This window comes from Dendrobates tinctorius, unplaced genomic scaffold, assembly GCF_039654945.1.
Source record: "Dendrobates tinctorius isolate UK_male_01 unplaced genomic scaffold, ASM3965494v1 ptg000086l, whole genome shotgun sequence".
NCBI classification, from domain to species: domain Eukaryota; kingdom Metazoa; phylum Chordata; class Amphibia; order Anura; family Dendrobatidae; genus Dendrobates; species Dendrobates tinctorius.
The window spans coordinates 5,060,913-5,075,711 of record NW_027361754.1 but is presented as its reverse complement, the minus strand read 5'-3'; the positions used below and the strand labels follow the sequence as shown (position 1 = coordinate 5,075,711).

Below are 14,799 nucleotides of genomic sequence, written 5' to 3'. Positions count from 1 at the left end.
CACGTGACGAAGAAGTGGCTACAACCCGAGGTGTTGACAGCGCCAGAGATAATCCAGAGAGTCGTCATGGACAAGTACCTGAGAGCTCTACCGCCAGCCCTGAGGAAGTGGGTAAGCCAGGGAAATCCTACGACGGCAGATCAACTGGTGGATCTGGTTGAACGTTACTCCGTGGCGGAAGGACTCCGAGACGACGCTACCCCACCTCGTTCTTCATCATCTCCACGTGGAACCGGTAAGACTGTTCCAGGGAATAGGGGAGATGGAAAAATCCCTAAGACAGTGGGGGAGGAAAACGAGACTGCCCGCACTGCGAGGCCGAGAGTAACGAACTATGGTCTAAGCAAGGGGCCCGTTAGGTGTTTACGCTGGCAAGAGATGGGACATATTGCTGCGAACTGTCCGGTCACTACTGAACCCATGCAGTGCGACGTCACAGACTCTAAAAACCGCATGTCTATGGTGTGAATGCCGGTCAAAAGGATGCGGAAAAACACTTGTGTGATTTAACTGTTGATGGCACAAATGTGGTGGCATTGTTAGACTCGGGAAGTGTGGTGACTCTGGTGAAGGCCAGTCTGGTGTCAGCCCCGACTGGACCATCAGACAAATTTTCTGTAACGTGTGTGCATGGAGACACCTGTTCGTACCTCACCACGGTCATATGCATTACTACTTCCTATGGGTCTGTGCAACATAAAGTGGGACTCGTCCCGGCGTTATTGCATGATGTTATCCTGGGCCGGGATTTTCCCCACTTCTGGCAATTGTGGGAGAATCAGTTGATGCCCTCGGGTAATCGTGTACATGATTCTTCTCCCAGGGAGCGTGTGGGTCCCGAACCCCTGGAAGAGGTCTCCCCGGAAGACTCGGGGGAAGAGTCTGCGGGAAATGACCTGCAGTTCCCGTTTTCAGTCATGGCGGGTGATAATGAGGAGACCGGGGAAGAGGAGGAGGCTGACAGCCGTCCACCTCCCCGTTTGCCGGATTTAGAAGCTCAGAAAGATGACTTCCAAAGCGAGCAAATAAAGGATCCTACCCTTTCTCAGGCTAGGACAAATGTAAAAGTGATAAATGGGGTACCCGTAGAACCTGGCTCTAGGCTGGCATATCCTTACATGGTTCTGGAGAATGATTTACTCTATCAGATAGAGAAAAAGGGGGAAGATCCGGTGCAACTATTAGTCGTGCCAAAACCCTACCGGCGGCAGGTGCTGGACCTGGCCCACGGACATGTGATGGGAGGTCACCTGGGAGTCCAGAAAACCACCGAAAGGATATTACACTGTTTTGTTTGGCCAGGCATGCATCATGATATTCGTGTATATTGCGAGTCTTGTCCTGACTGCCAAGCCTCTGCACCTAAGCCCCGGTTCTGTAGCCCTTTGGTACCCCTACCTGTTATTGAAGTCCCGTTTGAGAGGATTGGGATGGATTTAGTTGGGCCACTTCCACGGTCTGCACGTGGACACCAACATATCCTGGTCATCTTGGATTATGCCACTCGTTACCCGGAGGCCATCCCTTTGCGTAACACGGCCACCAAGACGATTGCCAAGGAGCTGGTGCATGTGTTTAGTCGGGTCGGAATACCAAAACAGATACTCACCGACCAGGGGACCCCCTTTATGTCCAGGATAATGAAGGAGCTCTGCCGATTGTTACAAATCGAACCGTTACGCACATCCGTGTATCACCCTCAAACAGACGGGTTGGTTGAACGGTTCAATAAAACTCTGAAGCAGATGCTGAGAAAGGTGATAGACAAGGATGGGAAGAACTGGGACTATTTACTTCCGTATTTGCTTTTTGCCATCAGGGAAGTACCCCAGTCTTCCACGGGATTCTCGCCTTTCGAGTTATTGTACGCCCGACGTCCTCGCGGACTGTTAGACGTTGCAAAAGAAACCTGGGAGGGTCAGGTCACTCCATTTAAAACAGTGATAGATCACGTCACACAAATGCAGGACCGTATTGCGGCTGTTATGCCTATCGTCAAAGAACACATGATACAGGCTCAAGGAGCCCAAAAAAGAATCTATGATAGGGGCGCCAAGATCCGTACGTTTGCACCCGGAGATAGGGTGTTGATCCTGGTCCCCACGGTGGACAGTAAGTTCCTGGCAAAGTGGCAGGGCCCCTTTGAGATCAAGGAAAGAGTTGGTGAAGTAAACTACAAAGTATACCAGGCAGGTAAACGGAAACCTGAACAGATTTATCATGTAAATCTGATAAAGCCCTGGAAGGATCGGTCTGCCTTGTCAGAGGAGCTGGCCCGTCCTGTCTGCTCGCATACCGTACCGGAGGTATGGGTTGCAGAGACTCTCTCGGAGCGGCAAAAGACTGAGGTCAGGCAGTTTCTACTTCACAACCAAAAGTTTTTCTCAGAAAAACCCGGGCAGACTATGCTAATGAAACATGACATCGTAACGGAACCTGGTGTCACAGTTCACGTAAAGCCCTACCGAATCCCGGAAGCGCGCCGTGAAGCAGTTTCCCGAGAAGTGAAGGCAATGTTAGAGTTAGGAGTCATTGAGGAATCGCACAGTGCGTGGTCCAGCCCGATTGTGCTAATTCCTAAACCGGACGGCACCATCCGGTTCTGCAATGACTTCAGGAAACTGAATGCGGTCTCAAAATTTGATGCCTATCCTATGCCCCGGGTCGACGAGTTAATAGATCGGTTAGGAAAAGCCCGGTATATTACGACCCTAGATCTAACAAAGGGGTATTGGCAGATCCCTCTGGTGGAGGCTGCCAGAGAAAAGACAGCATTTGCTACGCCGGAAGGTTTATTTCAGTATGTGTATATGCCGTTTGGACTGCACGGGGCACCGGTGACCTTCCAGAGACTGATGGATCGAGTCTTGAGGCCACATAGGCGGTATGCTTCGGCCTATTTGGATGACATTGTCATTTACAGCTTGGACTGGGAGACTCCTCTCCAGAAAGTACAAGCTGTGATTGACGACCTGTGGGAGGCAGGTCTAACCGCGAACCCCAAGAAATGTCACATCGGGCTAGAAGAAGCCCGGTATTTGGGGTATGTAATTGGGAGGGGTGTTGTTAAACCCCAGGTTAAGATTCAGGCGGTTCAGGACTGGCTCCAACCTGTCAACAAGAAGCAGGTGCAAGCCTTCCTGGGGATCGCCGGTTATTATCGCCGGTTCATACCCAATTTTGCAGCCATCGCTACCCCCCTGACGGATCTTACAAAAGGGAAAGACTCCGTCATGATTAAATGGAGTTTAGCGGCTGAAGAAGCCTTCCATAGCCTAAAACGGGCACTTTGCTCTCAGCCCGTACTGGTGACTCCGGACTTTCGCAGTGAGTTTGTGGTACAAACGGATGCCTCTGATACCGGTATCGGGGCTGTACTCTCACAAGTGAGGGACGGAGTGGAACACCCAGTCCTCTATCTCAGCAGGAAGCTGAATAAACACGAGCAAAGGTATGCAGTCGTAGAAAAAGAGTGCCTCGCCATTAAGTGGGCTCTAGAGGCCCTCAAATATTACCTGGTGGGCTGAAAGTTCAGGCTGATCACCTACCATGCCCCTCTCAAGTGGATGCACTTGAACAAGGAACGGAATAGCCGGGTGACCCGGTGGTTCCTTGCCCTGCAGGCCTACACTTTTACGGTGGAGCACCGCCCAGGGGTACAGATGGGAAATGCAGATGCCCTGTCCCGAGTGCACTGTTTGGCGGGTGTCATTGCTCGACCGGAGTGGTCTGAGCAGAAGGGGGGGGTATGTGGGAATAGTGGATGAGGGCAGGTATATCTCGCCCAGATTCCTTTCCTATGTGGCCTAGTCTGGTCAGTATTGCACCTGCTTGCTAATGAATAATGGGAGGTGGATATAAAAGGATGCCAGGTGGTTGTGTGAGTGTCTCAGCCTGGGAACACAGAGAGCCTGTCTGTGTGAGAGACACACGTGAGTGGAAGCAGTGCCCACTGCAACTGTGGTTTGGCTGGACGGGAGAAGCCCGCCAGTTGGTAGTTAGGTTGTCCATTGTTTAGTTAGTGCCGGACAGGCAAGGATTTGTCTTATGTTTTATTTCCTTTTGCATTGCTTTCACCGTTAATAAACCTGACCCAGGGTCAGTTATACACGAATCCCAGCTCTGCGCCTGAGTTTCATGCTGAATGCACGTGACCTTTGACCCCAGCAAAGGCGATCCCGGAGTGTTTTATCACAGTTCGAAGTACTGTCCAAATTTGGGTTTGGCAGTAATATACTTCAAGCGATTGCCCCTCTATACTCGAACCCGTCAGCCACAGTTCTTATTTCAGGAATGATGTCAGATACATTTAATATCACTATTGGAACGAGGCAGGGGTGTCCACTCTCTCCCCTAATATTCGCGCTAGTAAATGAATACGTAGCTGAAAAAATCAGATCACACTCTGGAATAACCGGTATTAAAATTGGTAATGTAGAGCACAAAATCGGTTTGTTGGACAACATTATTTTATCCCTTATCTATCCCGAAGAGTCACTCAATAGAGTAATGGAAGTGATGGACTCCTTTACCCAAGTATAAATTGAATATCCCTAAATTCTAAATCTCACACCCTCCGTACCACATCCTGTATAAAAGCGAAATATCCCTTTAGATGGGACAATGAAAATATTACCTATCTTGGAATCCGCTTGACCCCCTCAGTAGATAGAATACTCTCACTAAATTATGAGGCTCTGAGACAAAAGATCAAAGGCGACATGCTGCGCATGAAGCAATACGACATGTCCTGGTTAGGAAGAATAGCGTCCGTAAAAATGTTCATAATCCCCAAATATTGTACGTATTCCGCAATCTCCCTATCACAGACCCTGTGGAAATGCTCAAAGAATTACAAACAATCAAGTACATATGGCAGGAAAAACAGCAGAGAATCAAGGCAGACATACTATGTATCACAATAAGAGGGAGGTCTGGGCTGCCTCTCAGTGGTGAGATATTATAGGGCAGCCATATTGAATAACTGAGGTCAATGTGGAATAAGGATAATGGACATTGGATAGAAATGGAGAGACCTCTCAAAATCCCCAAATGTTGCATCTTTTTTTTAACTCGTGTATCCTTACTGGGCCTAACCCCAGCGATGATAGAAAACTGTGTCTGCTACCAACGGTGGAAATGGCCGCTGGGAGTGTGGAGCATTCTAATCAAACTGCATACTATTAAACAGGCGCTCTCTAAAACCCCCATAGAGACTTTAGAGAGGTGTATTCCGGTCCTCCAGATTCGTAACTGGAAATCCTACTGATGGGGGACATGTACGAGGAAGGAATATTGTTATCCTTCTCTTTGAGAGAAATACCACTTCTAATCTCTACAAATAAGACATTTTCTACAGGGTAAAAAAGATAATCTCACTACCCTCCAATCTATATACAATGCTCCTTACCCCAGAGCGGCAGATGAGAGCATTATCCATAAGCTACAACCATATGCTGGAGGAGACGTTCCCCTCTCTGGACTCGTATCTCCACAAATGGGAGACTGATCTACATTGCGGGATCACCCCGGGTCAGTGGCAGACGTCCTTCTCAATGATGGGGACACATTCTAAGTGCACCAGTCACCTGGAGAATGCCAGAAAGCTGCTGTACAGGTGGTACTTCACACCATACAGATTGTCTAAGATCTACCACAGCTCCCCAGATGTGTGCTGGAGGTGCGGAGACGCCAACGCCGATATGTTACATGTCTGGTGGAAGTGCCATATGGTGGAGCAGCTCTGGGATGCAATCCCCACCTAGTGTCTAAATTAGTGACATCCCAATGAAAATTGGGAAAGAGCAGGCACTCCTGGCCATGGACCTGGATTTAATTCCATACACGTTCAGGACAGTGATTGCGCATATCCTTATAGCTACTAGAATTAAAATCGCAGGATAATGGAAAAACCCCCAATGTCCATCATTGACTGAGATCGTGGCTTAGGTGAATGCAGGGTGGATAAAAATCAATGTTTTTTTAAAAAATAAAAAAAAATCGGATTTTTTTATTTAAATCAGATTTTTTTCAATAAACTGCTTTTTGAGGAAAATATTTTACCATCCAAAGGTTCTTCCATCATGAGATAAAGCTGAGTTGTTTAACTCAGTAGAATAAAGGCTGTATATGTGTAACATTCACAATGCCATGCTCTTCCAGAGGTTTCTGTAGGATTAGTGGGCAGTTTCTCTCCTATATTATCACAGACGCTCACTTTACTTACGCAGTTCTCAAAACTGAATTTGACTCCGCAGAGGTCCCAGCCTCTTCTTCACGGCAAAAATGTTACAACATGAACAGAGTTGAGAAAAAGACCTTTATCCTATTGTTCTACAAACCTATGAATACAGAATCAACCCCTTCAGTGCCAAGTCCAAGAAGATAGACAATATGTTTCTGATTGTTTGGAGTGGAATAGATCTGCACAACACAAGAAGAATGTGAATCTAAGTGTGAGGAGGAGGAAGGGCAAGCAGACAAGGAAATGAAAGTGAAACTTTGAGCACAATACTGCAGCATAGCCACAGACAGACAAGTCTGGATCTGTTTGTGTGTACGATCTGAGGTTTATTACATTCTTTCCTTATAATGGCAGCAGGCCGTAAAAGAGACCCAGTTTGGGAATATTTTAATGAAGCTCCTTCGCCTATCGGTAAGGCAGGCATGCGTGCAAAATGCAAACGATGCAACAAAGAGATGCAAGGCCTGGTGGCGCGAATGAGGCAACATCATGAGAAGTGCGGTGATGAAGATGACCAAAGAAACACTTCTGAACAGGCAGGATCTTCAGGTTGGTAAACATTTTTATTGAATCCTATTTCTAAAGACTGAACTGTCATGTGTGAGAAAAATTATATTTCTTATTACTGCATGTTACTGTCATTTGGTACAGTTATGAAGAAAAACAAATATTCCTTTTGGGGCAGGGGCAGTGATGTGTTGTGTACAATAAGCAGAAATTGTATAAACAATAAAATAACAGCATTGGCTTTTTTTGTTTAGGGGAATTCATGGATTCTGGAAACTATCCACCTCCAAGATCACCATCATCCTGTTCTACAGTTTCAGAGTTATCCATCCAGGATAGTGCTTCATTAGCAGCAGCATCATCATCAGACACCCACAGCCACATATCACCATCACCCAAAAGGAAGAAAAAAACCTTTACCTCCTGGAACCACCATAGATAGGTTTGTGATAAGAACTAGCAGATTAGAAAAAGAGTTGATTGATGAAAAAATTGCCCAGTTTATTTATGCAACGAACTCTTCTTTCCGTCTGACTGAAAACCCACATTTCATTAATATGGTTCAGTCACTGAGACCAGGATACAGTCCACCCAGCAGAGCTGATGTTGCAGGGAAACTGCTGGATCAAGTGTATGACAGAGAAATGGAGCAATGTGCAACAGCTCTGGAGGGTAAAATTGTTAACCTAAGTATTGATGGGTGGAGTAATGTCCACAATGATCCTATTGTATGTGCTTGTATAACAACAGAAGAAGGTAAAGTCTTCCTTGCACAAACAACTGATACGTCAGGAAATGCACACACAGCAGAATACTTACAAGAAGTGGCAGTAAAAGCTATAACGACATGTGAACAAAAATTCAAATGTCTAGTACGCAGTTTGGTCACTGACAATGCTGCAAACGTATCCAAGATGAGAAGAGATTTAGAAGAGCAGGGAGGGAATACAAAGCTGCTAATAACATATGGTTGCAGTGCTCATTTGCTGCACCTCTTAGCCAAAGACTTAAGTGTTCCAGAAATAAAGGCTAATGTTGTTGAAATTGCTAAATACTTCTGTAATAATCATTTTGCTGCAGCAACTCTGAAAAGGATGGGTGGAACCAAGCTAACGCTCCCACAAGATGTTAGATGGAACTCTGTGGTGGATTGTTTTGAGCAGTATATCAAAAACTGGCCTAATCTGATGACACTTTGTGAAGAAAATCGAGATAAAATAGATGGCACTGTCACAGCCAAAATCCTCAACATTGGGCTTAAGAGAAATGTTGAACATATGCTGAGCTTCCTGAAACCCATCTCTCAAGCTTTAAACAAAATACAGAAAAATAGCTGTTTTATTGCGGATGCTGTTGAAATTTGGAAGGAACTGAGTGAACACTTAAAAACAGAACTATACATGGACAGAATTAAATTACAAGCAGTAAACAAACGAATGGGACAAGCACTGACTCCAGCTCATTTTTTGGCAAATATTGTCAATATCCAATATCAGGGTCAAAACCTAAGTGCTGAGGAAGAGGAGTTAGCTATGACATGGGTATCCAGCAATCATCCATCTTTAATGCCAACTATAATAAACTTCAGAGCTAATGGGGAACCATTCAAGAAATATATGTTTGCTGAAGATATTTTAAGGAAGGTCACACCAGTAAACTGGTGGAAGTCACTTAAGCGCTTGGATTTAGAGACTGTTCAAGTAATGATTTCACTTTTAACAGCAGTAGCTTCTTCTGCAGGCGTTGAAAGAATATTCTCTTCCTTTGGACTCATTCATTCTAAATTGAGAAATCGGTTGGGACCCAATAAAGCAGGAAAGCTTGTTTTTCTTTTCCAGATTATGAATAGGAACAAAGAAGAAGATGATGATGAAGATGACGACAAGTGAGCTACAGAGGACAGCAGGGACAGTAGTATTTAAGTTTTTCATGTGTCGGCTGGGCTGACAGTCTAAGTTTCTTAAAATATATATATATTTTGTTTAGCCAAATTAGTTAACAAACATGGATGTTTGTTTAAGCAAATAACTTATGCTGTAATGTTCTTATTGTTTCAGTTGAATAAATCTATTTAAATTGTTATTAAGGTCAGGATTATTTTTCTCCTTCCTAAGTACAACAGAACAGTGGTGTCCAAATATGAATGATTAACCCATTAAACTGGGGAGAAAAAAGTAATATAAAAAGTGATTCTAAAAATCTTCATCTACTTGAATGTTAAAGTAGCAAGAACTAGTTTAGGTAGAAACTTTGATTTAAATCACTGATTTAAATCAAGCCTTACTGACTAGTGATTTAAATCGTGATTTAAATCCGTTAGATTTAAATCAAATCCACCCTGGGTGAATGACAATTGTTTATCAGAGAAGATAATTACTACTTCCTCCACCAATAATATAATATCATATCTCAGGAGATGGGACAGCTGGCTATCATTCAGGCTAAACACTGGTCATAGAGATGTAATAGAGCTATTAATGGTAATATACGGTATAATAATCTGACGCCATCACCCCTTCCCTTCCCCCTTCTTTTTCCCATAATATTTAGTTATGTTAAATTATTATATTTAGCTGTCAAATGATTGAGGTATTGTAAAGATGTACAATGACTGGAAGGTAAATGGTTGTAAAATAACTTTATTAAAATTAATAAGTTTATGGTTAAAAAACACTTATCCTGTACTGATCTTGAGTTACATCCTGTATTATACTCCAGAGCTGCACTCACTATTCTGCTGGTGCAGTCACTGTGTGCCTACATTACATTACTGATTCTGGGTTACATCCTGTATTATGCTCCAGAGCTGCACTCACTATTCTGCTGGTGCAGTGACTGTGTACATACATTACTGATCCTGGGTTACATCCTGTATTATACTCCAGAGCTGCACTCACTATTCTGCTGGTGCAGTCACTGTGCACATACATTACATTACTGATCCTGAGTTACATCTTGTATTATACTCCAGAGCTGAACTCACTATTCTGCTGGTGCAGTCACTGTGTGCCTACATTACTGATCCTGAGTTACATCCTGTATTATACTCCAGAGCTGCACTCACTATTCTGCTGGTGCAGTCACTGTGTGCCTACATTACTGATCCTGAGTTACATCCTGTATTATACTCCAGAGCTGCACTCACTATTCTGCTGGTCCAGTCACTGTGTACATACATTACATTACCGATCGTGAGTTACATCCTGTATTATACTCCAGAGCTGCACTCACTATTCTGCTGGTGCAGTCACTGTGTACATACATGACATTACTGATCCTGAGTTACATCCTGTATTATACTCCAGAGCTGCACTCACTGTTCTGCTGGTGCAGTCACTATGCTGTCTGTGTCCCAGTCGGGTCAGTAGTTTGGGTAAATAAGGGCTGAAGTGGGGTTTCGGCTGCTTTGCTCGGTGTGATGGCTGCTTTTTATGGATTTGTGTTTTGTCATTTTTTTTTTTCCTCTCCTCTCTTGTATCCCGTTCTCAGGCAGCTGTCGCACAATTTCGGGAGCCGAGGCAGCCACTGAGAGCACGGTGAACTTCTCAGAAGGTAAGAGGGGGGATGTGGGTGGCGCTGCAGTCAGGCACGATGCACCGTGGTCGGGTCTGGTGGTGGTCAGACTCGCTGTGGTCGGGTCCGTGCGTTATCTGCTTATGATATCCCCCCAGCAGCGTCTTCTCACAGCTCTAAGACCCCTGGTGCCCTGAGGACCATCGAGGTGACGGATGACTCTGACCCCATGGGGACTGATGGTGAGTGGTGCTGGACTCTAATCCTCCAGCTGGTGTGAAGCTACAACTCCCATCATGAATTGCTACAAATGCCCGTGAGGGATCACATGGTCATCTTTGTGTGTCCGGTCTGCGGTACATGGCAGATACATTTTGTTTTTGTGGCTCTTTCCAGGTCGGGACACGCTGGCGATGCTGCGGCTTAGAGCCGGCGACGAGAAGACAAATGTCCGGAAATCCGCTCTGCAGGTGAGCAGTGATCATGGGGAGGATCGGTGATCCAGCTGATCTCTCCAGGAATTTTGTGGATCTCAACTCCATCTCGCGGATCTTCTTCAGGTCCTGGTGAACATCCTGAAGTACAACCTGATCCCCTGCAGCTCCAGTGATCTGTCCACCCTGCAGGACCGCTGCCGAGACCCCGCCGTGTCCGTGCGGAAGCAGGCGCTGACGTCCCTCACCGAGCTGCTGCAGGTGTGAAGTCTGCGCACTTCTTTTCTATAGTCATTCAGGGGCTCTAGTTACATCCAAAGCTGCGCTCTTGATTACATTAACCCATAAAGTCTCTAAATGGCTGCTAGAGTGAAGCTCCAGTGTAAAGCATGTCTAACATTTGGTATCTGCTTCTTGCTGGCAGCAGATAGAAGCCTTTATTGTTTGCGTTCTCGAGCTGAAAAAACGATCTAATACTTCTCACAGCTGAGGTTTTATTTCCGAGGTATCCAGTATGTTTTTTTTCCCCCTGACTAGGCTCAGCCTCACAATGTGGCGGTGCAGAAGGCCTGTCTGACTGGGCTGATCCCGGTGGTGCTAGACACAGAGATGTCCGTGCAGGAGAAAACCCTGGAGTGTCTGGAGCAGCTCCTGCTGCACAGCATCAAGCACCAGAACCACTACCGGGAGGAGGACAAGAAGCAGAAGCTGAGCTGGGACCTGCTGCACCTGCTGACCACCGAGAGCCAGGACCTCAGGTGGGACATGCAGGACGGAGGGGTGGTGTGTGCAGAGGGGTTGGGAGGTGCAGGTCAAAAGAGTGCGTGCAGGACGGAGGGATGGTGCATGTGAGAGGTGGAGGATGGAGGGGTGTGTACATTTTCCCCTGCCCGACAGCAGGTGTATGGAGGGTCAGCCAGGTCCACCCGTCAAGTGATGGCAAGTCACACAGCCGGCCCCTGTGAGCCACAATCGCAGTGATCTGAGCGGTTAATCCGTGGTCACGGCTCCTAACCCATGGGTATATTATGTGGCATCTCAGCTTCAACATATTTGGGGATGGGATGACCCTCGGGGAGGTGGAGCTCAGCGTATGTTGCTACAGCACTATTTCCAATTGGATAAACTCTGAGGTATTGGAGGCGCATAAGTTTGGGACACTTGGAGGCAAAATACCGACTATGCTGTTATGTCATAAACTTTGGGGGACAGTGAAAAAATTACAAGGAATAGAAGGTGTTTCACAATTTACTATTACAATTTTATACTATTACTATTATGGAACACTCCATGGCTTCCAAATCTATACCAACTGGTGGGATTTGGCTCCTGGAGCGCCAAGGGTTTAAACAGACTTAATCAAGTGCTGATAGGTGATGTGATAAAGGAATTCTCACAGCTGCAAAGCGAATGTGGGTTACCTCCCTCTGAATTCTGTACATTCTTACAATTTAGGCACACATATCGGGCAGATGGAATCGTTTTGGAAGGAGGGGTACCCCAAAACTCAATAATAGAGAATAGCTAATCTACACAGTTCTTCTGGACTGATCTCATTGCTTTATAACATTCTCTTAGACATTATATTGATAAACCAGCCGATGCGATCAAACGAGAAATGGGAGAGTGTAATGGGACCCATATCGGAAAATCACTGGTCAGATATACTGGAAAGAGTTCAACAGCTGTCTTTAACCCCTTAGTGACGGAACCAATTTGCAGCTAAATGACCAGGCCAATTTCTACAATTCTGACCACTGTCACTTTGAGGTTATAACTCTGGAACGCTTTAACGGATCCCACTGATTATGAGACTGTTTTTTTTGTGACATATTGTACTTGCTGGTAGTGGTAAAATTTCTTCGATAAGTCTTGTGTTTATGAAAAAAACGGAAATATTGTGAAAATTTTTAAAATTTTCCAATTTTCAAAGTTTTAGTTTTTATGCCCTTAAATCGGAGATATGTCACACAAAACACTTAATAAATAACATTTCCCACATGTTTACTTTACATCAGCACAATTTTGGAAACAAAATTATTTTTGTTAGGAACTTATAAGGATTAAAAGTTGACCAGCGATTTTCTCATTTTTACAACAAAATATACAAAACCATTTTTTTAGGGACCGCCTCACATTTGAAGTCACTTTGAGGGGACTATATGGCAGAAAATACCCAAAAGTGACACCATTCTAAAAACTGCACCCCTCAAGGTGCTCAAAACCACATTTGAGAAGTTTATTAACCCTTTACGTGCTTCACAGGAACTGAAGCAATGTGGTAGGAAAAAATTAACATTTAACTTTTTTTAACAAACATTTTACTTCAGAACCAATTTTTTATTTTCACAAGTGTAAAAAGAGAAAATGAACCACAAAATTTGTTGTGCAATTTCTCCTGAATACGCAAATACCCTATATGTGGGGGTAAACCACTGTTTGGGCACATGTTGGAGCTCGGGAGTGCTTACCATCTGACTTTTTGAGCTCAAAATTGGCTGGAATCAATGGTGGCGCCATGTTACGTTTGGAGACCCCCTGATGTGATTAAACAGTGGAAACCCCTCAATTCTAACTCAAACCCTAACCCCAACACAACCCTAACCCCAGCACACCCCTAATCCCAACTCTAACCACAAACCTAACCCCAACACACCCCTATCCCTAATCCTAACTCTAATTCCATCCCTAACCCTAATAATGCACTTTAGCCTAACTCTAACCCTAATGGGAAAATGAAAATAAATATATTTTCTTTGTTTCATTATTTTTCCCTAACTGAGGGGGTGATAAAGGGGAGTTTATTTACTTTTTTTTTTTTTTTTTTTTTTATTTTGAGGGTGACAAAAATGAACCAATAGGAAAATCTTCCAATTGGTGCTGGGTGCCGGCCGGTAGATCTCGGCATGGGGGGGAAGCAGGAGGCCCGAGGAGCACGTGGAGGTACCGGGGGGGGATCAGGGACCCTCTTTCTCTCTCCTCTGATGTGCAATCACATCAGAAGAGAGAGAAATTAAATGGCACATCGGACTTTTTTTTGTGGTTGCCATTATACGGTTAATAACTGCGATTGCAAAACCAGGGTCGGTAAAAGCCGACGCGAATCATGTTCTCTGGGGTCTTGGCTACCCCCGGCAGCCGAGATGCCGGAGAAAATCCGACTCTGGGGGCGCTATACACTTTTCATGGCTCTGAGGTTTAAGTACCCTTAGCTACCGCCGTTAAAAGGCATATAGGCGGGCGTTATTGGGTTAAGTGAATCCCATAGACTGTCCCACATATATTTGATACACCAGGTATAATGGACACCTCAATTCTTATTTAACATAGGATTTTATTCAAGTCCCCACTGTCCTAGATGCTAAACTAATATGGCAGATGTTTCTTATGATGTGGAACTGTCCTAACCTGGTGTCCTTTTGGAGGAGTGTTGTAGCAACGATTAAGTGTTTATTCAGTTGATGTAGAGCTTACACTATTAGTATGTATAAAAGACCAAAAGGATAATCAACTAAATCCAATGAGCATGTATGCCTCTTAAAGATTAAGAGATCACCATTAGAAAGGACTATCAATAAGTTTTATAACAATATAGTATTTTATTTAGAAAATAGTAAAAAAAAAAAAAAGATAGAGAGTGAGAGATATATATATATATATATATATATATATATATATATATATATATATATATATATATATATATATATATATATATATATATATATATATATATATATATATATATATATATATAATTAGCTGAAGACCCCGGCGCTGCCCGGGCATAGTGACTAACTGTGGTTAGTTATGACAAATTATAATTCTCCTCCATCCCATAGTCCCTTGCCCATATACCCATCATACATATCCACCATCCCATAGGCCCATGCCCATATACCCATCATACATATCCTCCATCCCATAGTCGAGTGCCCATATACCCATCACACATCCTCCATCCCATAGTCCCATGCCCATATACCCATCATACATATTCTCCATCCCATAGTCCCGTGCCCATATACCCATCATACATATTCTCCATCCCATAGTCCCGTGCCCATATACCCATCATACATATTCTCCATCCGATAGTCC

The 14,799-nt window shown here is 44.4% G+C and overlaps 1 protein-coding gene across 2 annotated transcripts in view; it reads left to right on the top strand.

Annotated features, from left to right (window-relative positions):
• NCAPD3 (non-SMC condensin II complex subunit D3) overlaps nucleotides 1-14,799 on the top strand; it is an 80,460-nt gene that overhangs the window by 19,413 nt on the left and 46,248 nt on the right. Inside the window, exons 12-16 of one of the 2 annotated variants that reach the window (XM_073584964.1) lie at nucleotides 10,241-10,303; nucleotides 10,426-10,506; nucleotides 10,661-10,734; nucleotides 10,825-10,959; nucleotides 11,236-11,456. In XM_073584964.1, coding sequence (XP_073441065.1) covers nucleotides 10,241-10,303; nucleotides 10,426-10,506; nucleotides 10,661-10,734; nucleotides 10,825-10,959; nucleotides 11,236-11,456 — 574 coding nt within the window. Of the gene's footprint in view, nucleotides 1-10,240; nucleotides 10,304-10,422; nucleotides 10,507-10,660; nucleotides 10,735-10,824; nucleotides 10,960-11,235; nucleotides 11,457-14,799 lie in introns of both variants that reach the window. The other variant, XM_073584963.1, reaches the window with a different exon arrangement.